The sequence below is a fragment of the Peromyscus californicus genome, unplaced genomic scaffold, assembly GCF_007827085.1.
Source record: "Peromyscus californicus insignis strain IS unplaced genomic scaffold, ASM782708v3 Scaffold_9__1_contigs__length_137607984, whole genome shotgun sequence".
Taxonomy (NCBI): domain Eukaryota; kingdom Metazoa; phylum Chordata; class Mammalia; order Rodentia; family Cricetidae; genus Peromyscus; species Peromyscus californicus.
In genome coordinates this window covers 63,240,177-63,259,552 of record NW_026294617.1, presented here as the reverse complement: position 1 = coordinate 63,259,552, position 19,376 = coordinate 63,240,177, and the positions used below count along the sequence as shown (strand labels likewise).

Below are 19,376 nucleotides of genomic sequence, written 5' to 3'. Positions count from 1 at the left end.
AGGTAAAGACCAGAGGGGAAGTTGATGCTACCTCAGTGGACCCAGCAGGCTTAGTAGGTGGTGTACAGGTAGCATTGGAGGAGAGCACAGCAGAAGGCTTTCCAGGCACAGCAACCATCATTTAGAAAAGGAAGGTGGCTTCTGCATTTAGATGGCATCACAGACTAGCAAAGTAGGGAGTCTTTGGATCAGATAGCCCCAGAAGGGGCTGTGCTGTGCTAGCCAGCCTTCTCATTGCTGGGACAAAATGTCTGATACAAACAACTTAAAACAACAATAACAAAAGGTTTATGCTTGCTCATCAGTCTATCATAGGGCATGGTGGCATAGAGCTGTTCACATCATGGCAGCCAGGAAGCAGGGAAAGGAGACACAGGAAGAGACCAAGCAAGATGCAGTCCTCAAGACACTTTCCCTATGACCGATTACTGCTCTCTTCCAACTCAGTTCACCCCTACCTCTCACCACTTCCTAATAACGCTATCTTATTATGTACTCATCAAGGATTAGATCAGAGCACATATGATGTCTCTCTCTCCACAATACCCAGAGCTGGGTTTACTGATGCACTATGCATTTCCCCATCCAGTCAAGTTAACAGCTGAAATGAACCACCATAGGCAGTACAGTCTCTCTGAACTGTCTTAATAGATGACATTCTGATGTGAGTCACTGACATTTCTCGACCGGAGCTGAACATTCTGTGTTCTACTCTGGTTAACTTCTCTCTCCTCTGGGCATCCCTGAAGGCTATGTACAGGTCCCTTTGACATCATGTTGATGGTGTCTGCCTCTCTTTATTGGGTTCTGAGTCCTTTTGGAACCCACCCCTCCCACGCCCCTGTATCACCAGAATTGGTATAATTGATCCAGACTAAAGTTGGAGTAGGGCAGAATTGCTGCACTCACACTCAGACAAGTGCCTGGCTTGTGGACACTCAGACAAGTGCCTGGCAAGTGTATACTTGATGTGCATTTATTGATGAAGAAGCCACTGTCAAATAACCGGTAGTCAGTAAATATTTGCTGAGTTACTAAGTTAGTTTGTGCATATATTAGTGTGTCTCATAGGCAGAAACCACCCAGTCCAATCCTGCAGACTCAGTAACTGCATAAGGGAAATGTAGGGCAAAGGGCAGTGTCAAGCTTATGTCTGGATTTGATTTTCAGTGTTGACATTCCCCTTCCACCCAAGAACACTGAAGACCTGAGCGTGAGGGAGCTGTAAGGTAAAATACTCAGACATATTATTGTTCGGTGAGAAGACAGGGAGTGGGGGATGGAGAGTATTTTTGGGTAACTGAGCCCTTTGTGCTCTGAGTTTCAGTCTACTGAACTGTGTTTGTAAGCAATGCTTTTTATTCTTTGTGGAATTGGGAAATGCTACTCAAGAAACTTCTACATTCATTTTTATAGATCAAATCCTATCTTGAGCTATCTATTAAAGGGAAGAGGGATGCGCTGCCTCGAGACACATAATTTTAATATTCTTTAGCTTTTATGTTTAGGCCAGCCTTCTACTTTAAGTGTCTCCACAAGTCACAAATCATTTAAAGGAACTCAGACATCCAAAGCCCTTCCTGCTTCCATTCATGGATGCACAGTCGTGGTTCCATTTGCCTACAAAAGAAATCTGGTGGTTGAAGATGTAATTAAGACTACAGTCACAACCATTTCAAGGATAAATAAGCTATGTTTATTAGTATAAAATGAAACAGCAACAATAAAATCTAGCACAAGCCTATCTGCTTTACTACAAGCACACCTTGTTGTTTGTGACTGTATCATAGATGGGAACTAGATGAGTCATGGGCAGAGCTGGAAAGTGCACAAAAAGACATACGTGACAGGAAGCAGACGGTGGCATGAGCTAGAGGGACTGAGGGAGGCCCTGTCTGGCATCAAAGTGGTTTTTAGAGTCCAAGATTGTGCATCCCATTATGTAAGTATGCAACTTGTGGCTTGCTTGGAGAGAGAACATTCAAACAGATTGCTTTCTTCCAAGTTTGTTTGCTTGTTTGTTTTGACGTGCTCTATTGTAGCCCAGGCTGGCTTTGAACTTTCTGTGTGACTGAGGATGACTTTGAACTCCTGAACTTCCAGTCTCCACCTCCCAAGTGCTGAGATTATATATATATATATATATATATATATATATATATATCTCCTTTGCCATGGCATCTCTGTTCCTTCCAAGCTATTTCTTTTCACCACTTCTGCTGAATTGTGTCTATCTCCACTCTGAGTCCTGGTTTTTGATGAAGTGAATTTTTATTTACTATTTTCTTCCTTTGTTTTTTCCTTATCTTTGTTCTTTTCCTGAACCCCAAGTCTCCCAGTTTAATTGTTTGATCATAAGTTCTGTAGAGGGTACGAGGTCCTTAAGCTCACAAATAGCGCTAGGGAAACTCAAAATATTAAACTTGCCTGCTTTCTTTCTAATGGAAGGATTTATACCTGTTTCTGCCCAGAAAGCTGGGAATGGATGTATTTAATAACCTGATGATCTTTTGCTATCTGTGGGGCCAGGCTTCATACAAATCTCCCAGACTACCATGTTGATTTCAGTTCCTTCCCAGACTTCTGAGCATTGTTTCTCAGTTAATAGAACCCATTTTTATGGAAGAGGTCATAGGTACTTTGCAAAGGAGTTTCAGCGTAGTCATGTCTTAAACTCTATTATGATTATTGTCTCAAGGGAACTTTTCCCCAAAGTTGTACTGTGTTTAAGTATGTTCAGAACAAACTGCTTGGGGTCAGACTCTAGAAGTCTGAACCAACACTGGCCAGCTAAGTAGTGCGGAACTGGATTTCCTTCTTGCCTTACGTGGATTGTTACTCTGCTGGCCACATAGCATTTGCAGGGACCTCCACAGAGTTCCCTGGTAATTCTGGTCATCCTTTGTAGATATCCAGGGGTTTGCCTTGAATTTGAAGATCTGATGAGAAGCAGAATTAAGTGATAGTGCAGAGGAAAATGAAAGGGACCAGCTAAACTGTGCAGCCTGGGCAGTGGACCACATTAGCTGTGGAGAGAGAGGGTGCTATAGAGAGATGGTCATGGGTAGAAGATAAGAGGCTATTCAGCTAGATCTAATAAATTTTGTTAGAATAAGTCCTCACATGGCCACCATTAAACATGTCAGGTTGGGCCGGGTGGTGGTGGCACATGCCTTTAATTCCAGTACTCGGGAAGCAGAGGAAGGCAGATCTCTGTGAGTTCGAGGCCAGCCTGGTCTACAGAGCGAGTTCCAGGAGAGCCAAGGCTGTTACACAGAAAAATTCTGTCCCAAAATAAAAGCCAGGTTCGGGCTGGAGAGATGATTCTGGGGAAGAGCATGTGCTGCTCCTGCAGACAACTCAAGTTCACTTCCTAGTACCCACATTGGGTGACTCACAACTGCCTGGAACTCCAGCTTAGGGTATCTGACGTCATCTTCTGGACTTCTGAGGTACTACACTCTTGTGTAGGCACACACACACATACACACACACACACTGTAAAGAACAAAACAAATCTTTTAGAAAGTCAGACTAGACAAGGAACTGCTGTGCTCGCATGATCTGAACTCCGTCTCCACTCAAGTCACCAGTTTTACAGATACAATCTTGAGGTTGTTTATTTTCCCCGGTCCCTCACATGATCTCCATAAGGAAAAAGACTATGTTTGTGTCCTCAGTACCTAAAACACGACTGGCACATTGTCAGTAAATACTTGCTCACTAAGTGTTTGTGCAAAGGCCAGCCCCTCATGGTTCCACAGTTCACTCCTACATTGAGCAGATAGAAGAATCTGTCCTCTCCCTGGCTCGAGTGTTTTAGGAGCTCTGCTGCCTGGTTTCAAGTGTTGGCTAGAATTTCTAAGTAAGTTTTCTAATAAACTAGTGAAATAGATGGACAGACATTGCTAATGACTGTTGTGCCTCTCTAAAATTCATCTTGAGATCAAATCCCCAGTGAGTTGGTATCAGGAGGTGGAGCCTTTGTGACGAGGTCATAGTGACAGCAATGAGATTACTGCCCTTGTTAAAGAGGTCCAGGGATGTTTTTCACCCCCTTTGCCATATAAGGAGACAGTGAGAAGGAGCCATCTATGAAGCAGAGGCTCCACCAGACACCGAATCTGCCGGCTCCGTGACCTTAGCCTTTCCAACTGCCAGAGCTGTGGGAAATAGATTTCTGTTGTTTATTAATTGCCCAGTCTAAGCCACTCAGTCATAGTGGCCTACATGAATTGAGACAGACGTTTATGGCTGTCTGTTTGACTTTTATCTGCTCTTCAGCGCCGTTTCCCTTTATCCTGGCTCCCAGCGATGCTCTCCAAATTGTGGCTTTCTTTACCTCAGGGTTGGAGCTTAAGAGGGGGAAGGAATTACCATGTTCACAATGGCTGCTCTTTTCCACTGTAAGAACCTCCTGCAAGGAACAGCGGGATTATGAAGCACGTGACCCTGCAGTTCAGAGTGGTATTGCACATAACTGAACTGCTGAGAGGGGCCAAGGGGAGCATTCAAGTCTTCGCCGTTTGCAGGAGCAGCAGTGATGAAACCTGGCTGAAATGTGAGGTCCGTGCTAATGTCGGAGGAGGAAGTTCCTGGTAAAACCCTGGAGGAGCTGGTACTTCCACCTGCTGGAGGGAAGACCGCGCCTCAGAGCTCCCTCCCAGCTGCTTGGTCAAAGGAGTCATGACAGAAGACGAAGAATAGGTGTAACAGGGTGCAAAGTTTATATACAAAGAATATAATGTTTATCTGAAATATTTACAGTGTTGGTTAAAGCAATATTTTTACAACTTTTCCGGGTAAACGACTACGTATATTACAGGTAAGCTACAATGATTTAATTTGCAAAAATGGAAAAAAAAATAAGAGTAAAAAAATGTTTCAAACAAAGTTTAAAATACTCAAGTCAATTTATAAACTGTATTTACTTCGCCTTTATTTGAAGGCATCATGCAATGAGGAATGGTTAATTGTACTCTTATAAACTGATGGGATGCATGCAACAGTCGAAGTTAAGGAGGGTGTAAAATGAGCAATGAAGGGTTTTGAGACTTAGACGCCGCCGAGGTTGGAGCTGAGGAAGAGGTTGAGATAACAGCCAGCTTTATCTCAACCAAGTCTGAGACCCACAAGTGTAGACCCACGGAGAAAAATCAAACATTTGCCTGACGGGGCAATCTGAGTGCACAGTATAAACCAACGGACTGACCAAAGAGGGAACATGCCTCTCAGGTCGCAGTACCACCTATTCAAAACTAACCTTAAAATGAGCTGTTTTAAAACTTCATAAAAATAGTCACGATTTTATTAGTTCGGATATTTCTACAAGATCTGGACGGGCTTTCGCTTTATGTGAAGACAGCTATCCATTCCCGAGGCCGCCTAGGGCCTTATAACTCAGGGAATGTTGGGGGCACACACATGCAAGAGGCAGGGTAAGTTGGAGTTGGAGCTTTCGGGGTTGTGCTTGGGAAACCGGAAGTGAGTTCGCAGAGCGGAAGTGGTCCCTGGAGCCCTGGGTCTGGCTAGTCAGAAACCACCCCACTAGCAAATTAGCACTGCAGCTTGCGGATGCTGCGGGAGATGCGTTTGAATTCTCTCTGGCCCTTCTGCCACCGCTTCACTGAGGTGATCACCAGCTCCCCGCCCTGTTTCTGTCCCATGACCAGATAGGGCGCGTTGATGTCGTTCATCTCCTCACAGGTGCACTGCAGGCTGTCTTTGAGCCACAGCACCGATTTCTTCAGGTCTCTTTCAGACACACCGTTCAGCTTGTAAATGGTCTTGCTCTTCGTCTCCAGGATGATTTTGGTGTCTCTGTTGATGTAGGTTATCTCCTTCACTTTGATTTTCAGTGCTGTGAAGGCAAGCGGGGGGCAGGAACAACACAAAACACGAGTTATGATGAGGGAGGACTGTGTGGATTGTCAGCTTTGCTGCCTGTTCTGCGCTTGGTCAGGGGCTGCATGGAGGGGCTTTGGCCCTGGGAGCAGTAGGTGGCTCCATTTCCAAAGTCCCAAAGCATTGGCTGGGCATTTTGTTTCAAATCAGCCATCCTTTCAGAACCTTCTTGCAGGACTCAGGTAACTAACTCTTCTTCTCACACTGCTGTTGTGTTGGTAAGCCCCTTGGCATGCGGTTCTTGCTACCTTCAGCAAATGACTCCCCTACTGGAGGAGTCTTCAGCATGGGGAGAAAGGCCTAACTCTTAGTGGAACGTGAGCTGCCAATGTTAAACTGGGTTTATTATGTCACAGAGGTTTCTGGACAAACCTGTGAGGAAATGGTGTCTTGGTCGCTGTTTTCTGAAGGACAGATTACAGGGGAAGGAGAATGGATCTTGCAGCTGCTTTTGATTTGGAAAAGTAACAAGGAGGAAGAAATATGCAAGTCTCTTTTTTAAGAGCACAACATGTTTAGCCATAAAAGTCTTTTCTGAAGACTCCATCCTTATGTGCTCTCATTTGCCTGGCCAAGGCCAAGGCATTTACAGATCATGTATGTACTGTTTCCAAAAATGTGTATGTAGAGTCATTAGAACGTTAAGACCCCAAAGTAAGTTGTTTACTATAAAAGACACGTTTTATAGCCATGAACACTAGGCTTTGGGAAATACACACGCTGGGATTAAATTTCAGGACTCCACACATGCAGGAAAAGGATAGAGTTTTCAGGTTAGAAAGGGTCATCCCATTAAAAGCTCATTAGTACATGGAGATGCAAATTGAGAGAAGTGTCCATGACTTGTACCAGGCCACCCAGGTAGCTTGTGTCCTAGCTTAGTCCCCAGACCCCTTTCTACACTGGCACTGTGTTCTTCCAGGCGATGTCAAATTCCCGTCCTTGTGAAGCATTAAGTCACTCAACTCCAGTGTGTCCTAAGACTCTTGGTGCCACTGACAGCTGTAGTAGATGACACGCGTGTGTGACTTCCCAACTTTGATGGGGTTTAATGCATTGTTTAAATTAGTAATAGTGGAGAATTGTGTGTGTGTGTGTGTGTGTGTGTGTGTGTGTGTGTGTGTTTGAGGTTTTCTTTTCCTTAAAAAAAAAATTCAGACAAGGAACTCAACTGAGCTAGCTTTCCAGACAAAAAGGAAATGAAGGTTACTTAACCCAGTAAAGCAAGGATGCTGTGACTTAGTGAGTGACAGGTTTGTCTGATACAGTGCTCATCTGAACCGCAGACTCCTCAGGGTTTCAGGAATAAGCCACATGGAGATGCCACATGTTCTTCTGTCTCTAATAGGGATGGGAGGCCACCATAGGGGTGAATTGAACTGACTATCCATTAGCAAAGAGTGTAGTCTCTAACATAGACGGGGCCAGTGCAAGGCCGTATCTGGTCAATGGAACACTCTTGAGCTTCAAATACCAGAAAAAAAAAAATCTATCATTTTGAGCTGGAAGGAGGTGTCTTAATTACCCTTCTTTAGCTCTAAAATATATATTATGGGGTAAGTGGGATTCCTCCTTAGACTTGAAGCTGAAACAAAACATAGGGAATTAAAGACCCAAAATAGCATTCTTGCTCTGGAAGGTGTGAATGGGGACGCCGGGTGTGGTAGGAAGCACAGGTGACAGTCCCCCACCCCGTTCCACGCTGCACTGTGGAGGGAAGGAGGGGCTTTCCAGTTCTCTGTTTCCAGTGTGGGTGGGTGGGGCGTGCTGTGCCTGCTGCTGATGCGCAGGAAATAAGCTTCACTGCTCAGCCTGTTCCATCTCCGATTCCCCAAAGGACAGAGACAAAATGGACTACGTCTTCATTGTCCCTGTCTGGGGACAGAGGGCAGAGATCCTAATTGCTACACTGTACAGCATAGTCACACTGCTTCTTTGGCTCAGATCTTCATATTGGCATTTTCAGTAAGTTTGTCTTCTGTGAGGTAAGCCACAGAGCAAGCAAGTGGTGTGCATTGGGTGTGCGCGTGGTCTCCTAAATGTGTCTGCTTGGGAGTCCCATGAAAGTCAGAAGAGAAATTTTATGTGTGGTATAAAGAGCGTAAGCTTCCAGGAGAAAATACTTCATAGAATTGTAAATTTTACCAAATAATCCTCTGACTTGTGGCAGTGAAGGACTGGGATTTGGTAAGATTCTCGAGACTGAAAATTATCCACTACTGAGATAGTTTGAGGCCTGTATGTTTGAAGACAGACATATGAAACTTTATAGGCCCCATGCATGGCTCCTCCTGCTAGGAAAAGTTGTTAGTGAGGACCTGGAGTCTTATTCTGTATATAACACTTCCTCAACAGTGTTAAGTCTCTCCTTGTGTCAGGGGTACAGTTCAGGAACCAGCCAAGGTTCAACTCAGGACGCTTCCTGAAAAGATCTGAAGTGGACGCAGATGGGCGACCAGGGCTGTCCACAGTGTTAGAGACGTGACTCAGCCTGAGATTTCAACAGGGGCAGCCTAGACCGGTTTCCTCAGTCTTAGGGACTTGTGGAGTGTGTAGAAATGTTCACATGGATCTGTTAGACTCCATGCTATTTGGTAGACCAGTGGCCTTCTATGCTCACCAATAACTTCCCACTTTTGACTGAATAATACCCTTACGGGATACCAGCCCCTCTAATACAACCAAAGGCGCCTACCATTGGAGTAGGATTAAAACAACAGTGCATTCTGGGTGAGGCAGCAATCTGGGTAAAGTCCCTGGCCGCTCCTGATTCTGATTTTGGCTTTGCCCCTGTGTCTGGCTAGTCTCCCCCTTCACCTGGGGGCTTGAGGACAGCAGGTGGTGTTTTTTCGGATAAAATTTGTCTTTCCTCCTACAACCCTTAAGGGCAGTGACTTACTGTCTGTGGTCCTTGGCTAACATCACTCATGTTGTGTTACTTCGTGCGTCCCAAGCATCACAGCATCACAACCTCCTTCACCTAACTTGGAAAACTTTCTTCTTTCCTGACTGTTTGTAAAACCGTGACCAATGTGTCACTCTGCGCTACAAACTGAGTGAAAATACTTTCGTTTGATGCCAGTGCGAGTGTTTATTTTGGGCCAGTTTAAGGGCTTGAATGTTTGCTGAGGGTCATATGTGCTTTTCTGTTCTTGGCGCACATCTTAAACAATTGAAAAAGATAACATGGCACAGGATTCTGTGTGCTAGCTAGCGCGCGCGCGCGCGCGCGCGCGCGCGCGCACACACACACACACACACACACACACACACACACACACACACAAAAGCCAAAGAGATCAGAAGCTAGCCATTGTGCACTGGTAATTTGAGAAATTCCCAATTGATTGCTGTCTAAGGAAACAGTGAACGTCATTCAGTGTAACTCAGTAGACAGTGACATGTGACAAGAACTAAGAACCAGTCAGTTAGGCAACTTTAGGGAGCAGGAGATGTGGTCATGCCTCACCTAGCCTCATCTGGAGACTTCTTACTGGTTTACACTTTTAACTTTCCCTGGTAAATAAAAGTTGGGTGGATGTGGTATCTGGTGGTGGTGGCGGTTACTTACCAAAATCATTTTTACAGAGAGTTTCCATTATGTCGTTGTCGTCGTCGTTTTTAGTTTTGCAGGCTTCGCACACCTTCGGAGCTGGAAACATGACAAGGTCTTTAGTGAGCTTGCTTCCACAGGAACAGCAGGTGGCGTTTGTAAACAACTCAAAAGGATGCAGCCAGACCAGAGCAGCCATTGTCCTGTATGACCCCTGTTTCTGCCTCCTCTATAAAAATAGGACCCCTCATTCCTAAGTGCTGCACTTGCCATTTCTGGTTGGGTGAAATGAGAATGGCCCATGTCCTGCTTTATTAGCACTGACCCCCCAAAAACAAAAAGGGAGATGTGGGGAGGTGTGTGTTGCAAGACAACCCAGAGGTTGTAGCTTTTCAATTCATCCTCCTCACCCCTCGGATGATTTCAGTTCTTCCCAAGTATCTAAGGAAAAAGCACCAAAAGATCCAAACCCTGGAGGTACTTGGGAAAATGTACGAACATAAAGTAGAGCGGAGAGATGGTTCTCATCTGCAGGACATGGAGAAAAGTCTTCTGCTCAGCAGGGTGCTAGGTCTAGGGGAATTTGCATGTATTTTTCCTCATCTGGGCTGGGAAGGATGGCTAGTGTTGTGCTGTGGGGAACCTCTAGGGCCTGCTTGCATCTTGGAAGCACATCTCAGTAATTCCAACAGCCAGCTCTAACTGGCTCTCCTTCACCTCATGCTTCCTGCCAAGTTTGTTTGACTTACGGTGTATTTCTTACGGTTTATTTCATCATTCCCCTCCAGGTCCCTGGTACAGGTACTTGTTGCCCATCCTATGCAAGCCAACAAACCTGGAGACAAGCTGATCCAGATGAAGGAAAACTTTCTGTGGGCTTTGTCTGAGCAGACCCAGGATTTTGTGTGCTCTCACAGCTATCGGTCTAAGACTGGTGTAAAAGAACGTATGTTCAAGAAGAAAAGAAAACATTTTCCCCTCTACTTTATAAATATGCCTAATGCTATCTTTAAAACTTAAGTGTGATTATATAGGTTTTCACTAGTATGAAATTGAATTTTCACACCCAGAAATTCCCATTATGACTCACAATAGAAAAGTTATCTGATATTTAAAAATATCAAAGAGCAAAATTTGCAGGCATATGGACTTACTTTGAAGAAGGAAAGTGAGTTTTGGAGAAAACACCCAGTATATGTTTGGGTTGATAGTAGGAAGCAAAACAAAAGCAGCCCACACAAAACTGCCTCAGCTCTACCCAAGTTGAGAGAAATACTTCCAGTGGGGAGGCTCACAATGTGTATGAAATGCTACCAACCTGTCTGTATCGGTTACTCTATGGTATATGTTGGACAAATGTTTGAAAAATGCCAAACATTTGCAATAAATTAGAAACCTAACCAATAAGATGATTGCAGACTCATGGTGCCTGCCAGGAAAGATTGCTAAACAACTTTGTATTTTCTTTAACTAATGATGTCTACAGGAAAACAATTAGAGATTGAAAGGGGATGCTGCTGAAGCCCTGAGACGGATTAGGAAGCCCCCTTTCTATCTCAGGGGGCCTAAATCAGCTCAGACACATTGTATACTTTTTCCTTTCAGGGAAAATATCAAGAGCCCATGAGGTTTTCATTGCTTTGATGGTTTTTGCCTATGAACTTCCCTCTGTTTTCTAAAAACTTGAGGAGACTCTTCTGCATGATTTTCTCCAGTTAATTAAAACCACTCCTAAGATTAAAAAAAAAAAAGCTGATAGTGACACACACACACAAAAAGATGATCCTGGAGATTCCCTTTATCCTCTCTTCCTCCAACACCTGGGCAGTTAAAACCGACATTCAGTGTTCCACTCACTCCCAGCCAGCCTTCGTTTTATCTCCCAAACCTAAATTGGCAAAGGAGACAAAGTAGCTCAAAGGGCGGTCCGTGTGTATCGTGTGTTTTTGTCCAGTGGGACAAGAACGTGCAGAGAGAGGCTAAGCAGAAGAAGCCTCTGGCCTGGGTGCTCATCCTCAGGACCCGGCCATGCTAAAGGCTTTCAGAAGCGTGGCCGCAGAGCAAGCATCTCCAAACAAGAATTGGCACTTTTGTTTGGCTTAAATCCCTAAGGGGAGTTGTTGTTATAACCAGGGAGGGGTCTTGGCACAGGGGTGGATATCTCAAGCTTGGTACACGGTATGGCAACAGACTAGGGCAGGGAAGAGCTTCTGCCACATCTAAGGCTGGAACCCCCAGCCGGGACTAACGAGGATGTAGAATGGAGGCTCCCGGGTTCCCCCGCCCCCAGTCCCAGCACCTCAGGCTAGTTGGGAGTGGGTGGAACGAAGAGAGAAGGCTTACCTTCCTCTGTCGCCGGCAGGAGGTGGTCGCTGCTAGCGAGGGGGATGCAGAGGTCGTTGTCCTGCGGGAAACGGTCGCATTCCAGCATGTCGGGCCAGGGGAAGCCGAAGGCGGACATGACCGGGGCGCAGCGATCCTTCACCTGCACGCAGAGCGAGTGGCACGGCTGGATAGTCTCGTCTAGGTCGTCGAGACAGACAGGGGCGAAGAGCGAGCACAGGAACTTCTTGGTGTCCGGGTGGCACTGCTTCATGACTAGCGGAATCCAGGCGCCCGCCTGCTCCAGCACCTCCTTCATGGTCTCGTGGCCCAGCAGGTTGGGCAGCCGCATGTTCTGGTACTCGATGCCGTGGCAGAGCTGCAGGTTGGCCGGGATGGGCTTGCAGTTGCTGCGCTTGTAGGAGAAATCGGGCTGGCCGAAGAGGAAGAGCCCACGCGCCGAGCCCAGGCAGCAGTGCGAGGCGAGGACTAGCAGCAGCAGCGAGCCAGGGCCCCGCGGCATCGTGGACTAGCGACCCCCGGGGGGGCGGAGGCAGCCGAGTCGGAGAAGCGCGAGGCAGCCGGAGCCCGAGCTCGTCCCGGACCCGCTCGCTCTGCTCGTGGGCTCTGCAAGGCCGGCGACACGAGAGCGCGAAGCCTGGCGCGGGGAAGTCGGCGTGGGCAAGGCGCTGCAAGCCGGCGCGCAGCTCCGGGGGGCTCGACCCGGGGGAGCAGAGTGAGCGGCGGCTGGGGCCCAGCCAGAGTTTTCTTGGCCTTTTTTATGCAAATCTGGAGGTGGAAGGGGGGGAGCAAGGGAGGAGCCAGCCCGGAGTAATCTGAGGAGGCAGGTCACTACTTTCTGGAGCTGGTTTTGCGTTGAGAATGCCCCTCACGCTCTAGCTGGCAGGAAATTCGGGCTGCGACCCCACCCCGATGCAGCAGCCGCTGCGCGCGCGCTCTGGCAACCCCCTTGCCAGTGGACTAGCGAGGCCCCTGCGTCCCACTGCGCGAGAGCAGAGAGTGAGGCTGAGGCGGCGAAAAGTTGAGAGCACGCGTGGAGCAAGGCTAGCCGCCTCGCGGCTGGGTCTGGGCTGGAACGTGTTTCACGCCCCGCGTGGCCTGCATCCTTATTGGTGCGCCCTAGCCCTTACTTATCAGCACTGTGTCCTCGGGCAACCAGGAGCCGGCAGTTCGGGGCTCTTTGTGCCCCAGGGTTTTTGCCCGGGACTACCTGCTCGAGGCTGTCCGGGAGAACTTGGCTTCAACTCCAGCCGAAGCTGAGCCGGCTGGCTCGTGCAGTGCCTTTTCACTGCCTTTCGACGCATTGTGAATTAGAAAACGTAGTAGCAATGATGCATCGAGTTGCTGTTTTGCTAGGGTGTCTATAGGATTCTGTCACTGCAGAGGATTTGTCAGACTCACAAGAGTTTGCCCGCCATTTCTCCTTTTTTGGAGAAGAGACTTTGCCTTCTGCAGGGACGTCCACACTTGAAGGCAGAACAGGCTCTAATACATAAGGGCTCAGGATTGCCTCAGGATAGGCCACCAAAACAATAATTGGGACTTATGAGTACTAGGGGCAGGAGGCTTGAACAGGTTGGGAAGGAACCGGGCAGAGACTCCTGCCTAGAGGTTCACAAGAGCGTGTCCTCGGTACAGTTGGCTCATTCGTCCTATAATAATCAGGGACACCATCCTGGTCACCAGATATGAGAAGTGAACCAAGAAACCATCCTCTGCTCGGTGTGAATAGGGAACTTAGTGCTGATGGACTGTAAACGCTAAGAGGGTGGAGGCTAACCACGAATAGTAAGGTGCCCGGCTAGGGAACGTGTGTAAAGGAGGGCTGAGAGGATGTGTGGGCTTGCACGCGTGCAGGGAATGGAGGGGGCTCCTTTCCCCAAACCTACTCCTAGTCTTAGTCATCTTCCTCTTCTATGGGACCTTGTAGGTCCTGGGCAGTGACCCCCGCCCCCGGAAAGCGATCCTCTTTCATATGTAAGGTGGGTACATTGTTATAGCTTCCTGGACACTTAGAGCCATCCGCAGGCTCTGATCCCTGTCGCCCGATTTACATTTCCATCCTCCTGGGATGATGCATTGGGGGCTCAGTGGGTAGCACATTTTGTGGCCCCCGCAGTTTTTAAGAGGTTAAGAGGTGATGGAATGCCGACATAATGCTGTTTTCTACCCACTCCTGGTAATAGACAACACAAGCAAACATCCGGAGCGAGCGCACCATCTGAGTTTCTAAAGGTCCAGCTTCCATTTTTCTTGCTCTGCTGAAGGAAGATCGGGGCAGCTTCCATTCAACTGGCTCTAGGCCTTCCCTTGTCTAACTGAAGCAGCCAGAGACTTAAAAGTCCTTCTTCCCAGATACAAACTAGTTTGAAAGTGAGCCACATAAACACAAACAGGTTAAATCAAACAGCTACGCAGAGCCTGAACGCTGAAATACCGGACTTGGACCCTGGAGTGGAATTCAGGGCTCTCTGGTATCCACTGCTCGTGGCTCCAAAGCACTCCCATGGGGTCACATCCCGCTTGCAGATCCCCTGAGTGGGAGCTCAAGAAGCCCAAATCCAACCCGCCGGGTTTGAGTCACTCGCTTTTGTATTCGGACGAGCAGCATGCGCCTGGCGCACTCCCGCCGGCCTAGGCATTGTTTGGGGGATCCTGCGCCCTTCCCGCTCGCCGCCAGGGGGCGCCCGCAGTCGTACAGGAGTCCATTGCGCCACCGAGCGCAAGGTCTAGCTCCCTCCTGCCTGCTTGCCCCGCCGGCGGCGCAAATCTAGGAGGCCTGTCTCAGACCCAACATCGGTGCCACTCGGCCTGGATCACACCTGGCTCCAGCTGCATTTCCCTCTCCATCTCGAGTCATGCACCTTCCTTTCGACCGCGACCCTCCAAAAGCGCGCGCGCGCGCGTGTGTGTGGCATGCCCGCGAGGCCATCCAAGTGTGTGTGTGTGTGTGTGTGTGTGTGTGTGTGTGTGTGTGTGTGTGTGTGTGACAGGCACTCCGGTGAGGCCAGCTGGCTGCTGGGGAGCAGGGCATTCGCCTCGTGCAGAGAGTGGACCACTGTCTGTGTGTAAGGCACAGCCCAACGACACTCGGTGATCGTCCCCACGGGGGTTTCTGTGTGAGTTTACCGTTGCCCGGAGGCGCAAACTCCTGGAGAAGCACTCATTTGGCGCGCCTGGGTTAGCCCAGGCTCTTCAGTGCTTCCTGGAAGCTCCCTGATTCACAGGTTTCCTCCCCTCCTCACTATTTATGCAAAGCAACAGGCCTTTGCCGCGGAGAGACCATGTTGACCCTCTTCCCCTTACTCCTTGCCTGCTTCCAGGAAGAGAAGCTCCATTCACCCTCACCTAGTTGGTAAACAGGGACTGTACTGTGATCCGCAGTGCCAGGCCTTGGCATTCTGCTTAGAGGACGCTGCTTACTGGTCGCCAGCTATGGGTAGGTCCCCTCCTGCCACTCCCCCCCACCCCCACCCCAGCGCACAGCGAACAACCTTCCACTCAAATGCTGCAGGCCTGAAGAGCCCCCACAACTCTGCATTTGGTCCTGCCTCTCCGTTTGGTGTTTTCTGTCTTTAGGGGATTGAAGAATCTTGACGGACAAAGAAAGCCTCCCCAGTCTCTGTATTGCTTGGTTAAACCTTTGCTGATTGCTAGATTTCTGGAGAGGGAAGATCTTCGCTTTCACACTCAGATGCTTGGGGGACCTCCAAGCTCTGGAGCTTGTCAACCCCAGTTCTGCCCCCCCCCCCACCACTCCAGCACTCGCACTCGCGAAGGTCGCGGGGTGGACTGGGTATCAGGAAAGCGAGCTTCTGCTTGCACTTGGGAATGGGGTCCTGAAAGCGTACGGAAGCCCTGGGAAGGAGTGGAAAGCAAGACAGCCGCGTGCACGCTGGTTTCTTAATTTCAACTATGCAGCTCCCGGCGGCAGCGCAGGAGGCAAACTTGAAATGGAAACCAGTTTCTCACCCCCACCCTCCAGTGTTCACATCACTGGCCTGTCCTTCCTTTAGATGGAAAAAATGTGGGTGCTAAGTTTCCAATTTCCTTGTTAAAACGCATGTCGCGGGAGGGTTTAGGCTCTACAGCAGCCTCGGAGCCAAGAATAACAGTGGGGCAGCACGTAGTAGGACAAACCTGCGACGAAGATAAAAAGGTGCAGCAACTGCCCGACCAATGTCATCTTGTCCTTAGAAATCCTCACTGCCGCCCAGCAGGTGGCCGTGAACATTATCTTTAACAAACACCCCCACACACACACACACATATTTATTCTTGGGGGTTGATGGACCACAGCATGCGTTTGGAGAGGACAACTTTAAGGTCTGTTCTCTCCTTGTACCCTGTGGGTCCCGGAGATAAAGCTCAGATGGTCAGGCTTGATTGTTACTGGTAAGGCAAACTTTCAAGGTGCCCTGATTGTTACTCTTCTGGGTTTTCCCAGTTGGAAGGAAACAAGCACAGAGGGGTTTAAGTGGTGAACCAGGCGACACGACACAGTAAGTGGTACAGCCGTCTGTTTCAGGGTTCTGTCCTTTTGTTTGTCGCCAGCAGTGTTGTTACTTGGCTTTTACCCACTGACTTTCCAGGGGTGCGTGTTGTCTTTCTTTTCTGGGGTCTTCCCAGGCTCCTGGTGAGGCTGCCAGGTGCCAGGGCGAAGTCTCCGTCCACGATTCCATGCAGCCATCTGGGGGCGCCATTTCCCAAACCAGAGATTGTCTCTAGTCTGGCCAGTGTTGCTTCCCTCTCGCTGTGGGAACTTTGAGATCTTTTACGTTCTTACCGGCTGCTCAAGAGGATGGCTTTTGGTGCTCGGAGGAACAAAGACTTCATTTCTTAGACTCCTTTTCGTCCGGTCACTAGCGAGGACGCGGGTCCCCACTCCAGGGAAGCTTTCTGCGCCGGCACAGGGAGGACAAGTGCTAGTGACCAGAAGAGGTGCTTCTCACCCCAGGAATTTCGGGAGGGCCACCCCAGGGGCCGCAACCCGGTGCTTTGAATTTTCATTTTAAGAACTGGCTAGACTGAGGGCGAAGACTATGCCAACGACTGAACAGAGCTTTTGCGCATATTTCTTTATTAATATTTCAAGGGCCTCAGCTCCAACCTGGGAAAACCAGCCAAGGGACCAGACCAAGGAAGCTGGTTGGCCGGAGGAGGCCTACTGGAGTGGGGGTTAGGCCCCCACCAATTTTTTACCAGGAGGGTAAAAAATAGGCTTGGGCTGTAGTCAGGGGCGTCTGAAGCGATGATCTCCTAAGGACAAAGCTGAGCTATCCCACGCCCAACTTGGTGGCTACCTCACCCCCAGAAGGAGCCTGTCAGGGAAGAACAATAATTGCTAGGGTCTCAGTGAATCCTGTGGTTGGCAGATTCCAACCACCCGAGGACTCCTGAGCCCTCTCTGTCCCAAGTGTAGCGAACTTGCTCATTGACAAAGGTCAAGAAGTCAGTGAATGGATACTTTGGTGGTTCTGTAACAATGGCTTAAAGAGGTAGAGACCACTCAGTGGTTAAGAGCGCTTGCTCTTGAGGAGGAGCCAGGGGCGGTTGCCAGCATCCAAGTTAAGCGTGGCTCACAATCCTCTGTAACTCCAGTTCTAAGACACCCGGAGCGCTCTGTCCTCCACCGGTACTAGCACTCACAAGGTGTGTATGCATACATTCAAGTAAACACAATTAGACATGAAATGACTAAAAGAAGCTAGACAAAAGTCCCAGCACTGGAGACTGAGGCAGGAGGATTGCCATGAGTTTCAGGCAAGCTTTGGCTACATCGTGAATTCTAGGCTTGTCTGGACTTTATAGCCACATTCTGTTTCAAAGACAAAAACAAAAACAGCAGTAGAATACAGTTGCTCTACGCGATAAAAACGATTCCCCTAACATGATCCTGATCTGTAGTGGTCACAGTGCTTTTCCCTGGCCACGGGAAAGTCGGTCACCAGCAGACTAGAGATGGACCAGAGAACTGCTTTAGAGAAAGCTCCTCTGGGGTGGAAAGGGGGTGGTGGTGGTGAGGCATATTGGGAAGGCTGTTTGTGGCTAGTATCTTGCAGGGTCCAGTTTCCATTCCGTCTGTTCTTTCAAGGAGAGAATGGCCCTTGAAATCTTGGAACAAAGGGCGAAGCATATCTTGGTCTCCCTGCTCTGCTTAAAAAACAAAACAAAACAAAAAAAGCACAAACAAACAAACAAACAAACAAACAAGGAGTGAATGACAGTAGCAGCAGCCCCAGCAGATGGAACCTGAGCAGCTGCATGTGTGTGTGTGCTCTTCCCAGATGGACTTCAGAATGGAAAGCTCTGCCATCCTTACTGAATTATCTTTTCAGGGATGCTTCTCCATATTTTGTAATTTGGGATTTTACAATTGGTAGATTTATTTTTTTCACAACCCAAATAAAGACATTTGTCAGATTCATTCAATTGACTCATCAATTTAGGACATGCTCAGCTTAAGTAAGCTGCAGGATTTGGGCTGGTCTAAGGTTAAGCATGCAACATATTATTTCAGACTGTGGTGTCCAGCCCAGGCAGACTTAGCGCCCTGGCTGAGTTCACTGGCACTAAGTCTTTATAAAGTTTTCATTAGTAAGCTCAGTGTTCCTTAATAGTTTGTAAATCTCCAGTTGTACAGGGAGGAGTCAAATATGTCACAGAAACATTTGCAAATGTTAAATTGGGTTCCTGGTCCTTGGCCAGTCTGTGAAGTGTCTAGTGATCATCTTGGCCGGACTGTGCAAAGCTGTCTGTTTCCCCCCTTGTTTCTGTGAAGTTTTAATTAGCTAAAGAGGCTCTCAACAAGTCCCACCCTGGAAGAGAGTCAGTTGAAGAGTGCTTTGAGTATGATAATGTGTTATCTGTAGGGGCCCAGAAACCCTTCTCGACTTTCACATTTCCAGATGAAAGCTGGAGAAGGACAAGACGGCCTGCGGTCTTCCTAGGACAGATTCTTCTCTGTAGCAAATGCTGAAAAGGGAGTCCTTTCTGCTTGGTGGCAGTATGCTAAAACCTTCGATTTCTGAAGGTTCTTGTTCTGTTCAGGGGGGATGGTGCAGGAGGGACCACAAAGGGAAAAAAAAAGAAGAGAGTAATTTTTTTTCTCATACCCAGCTTCAAAATCAGATCACGTCTCTATATATTTTCATTTTGAAAATTTTGGCAAATAGTGTCACTCTGTAGCTCATTCATTTCCATGAGAGTTGAAGAAACTTACAGAGAGTGTAGACATGACAGTGGTTGTCATAGGATGGATGTCACTGTGTCACCGCAGGCAGGACAGTTTACTCTGCTTCCCTTCTCGCCAATGATGCAGCCTAATGCCTTGGAAGGAGTCCCATCAGGTTCCTCGGGGTTTAATTCCATCCATCCAATCCAAAGACTTCTATCGTGTTCTGCAACACTAATTTAAAAATGTTCCCAACTTCAAGAGAATTTTTTTGGGGGGGCTTAGTATTGGCAGATAACAGTAACATTTCTTCTCTTCTGCATTTAGCTTAAAGTTGAAGATGGCACAGCTTTCTGAGAACAAGGAATTTTTTTAGTAGCCAACAGTTAATGGGGGGAGATC

General features: G+C 48.1%; 1 protein-coding gene and 1 long non-coding RNA gene across 4 annotated transcripts in view; one reads left to right on the top strand and one right to left on the bottom strand.

Moving 5' to 3' along the window:
• Nucleotides 1–19,376, top strand: part of LOC128105239 (uncharacterized) — a 99,773-nt gene that overhangs the window by 23,931 nt on the left and 56,466 nt on the right. Inside the window, exon 2 of one of the 3 annotated variants that reach the window (XR_008216299.1) lies at nucleotides 10,246–11,155. The exons of the other annotated variants lie outside the window; for them this stretch is intronic. This is a non-coding gene — a long non-coding RNA (uncharacterized LOC128105239). Of the gene's footprint in view, nucleotides 1–10,245; nucleotides 11,156–19,376 lie in introns of those variants that run through there. 3 annotated transcript variants of the gene reach the window in all.
• Sfrp2 (secreted frizzled related protein 2) lies at nucleotides 4,705–14,728 on the bottom strand. The gene is made up of 3 exons (XM_052730216.1): nucleotides 11,801–14,728; nucleotides 9,476–9,556; nucleotides 4,705–5,860 (listed from the first exon to the last, which is right to left on the bottom strand). Exons 1-3 carry the CDS (start codon nucleotides 12,300–12,302, stop codon nucleotides 5,556–5,558), a joined length of 888 nt encoding a protein of 295 aa, XP_052586176.1. The 5' UTR covers nucleotides 12,303–14,728; the 3' UTR covers nucleotides 4,705–5,555.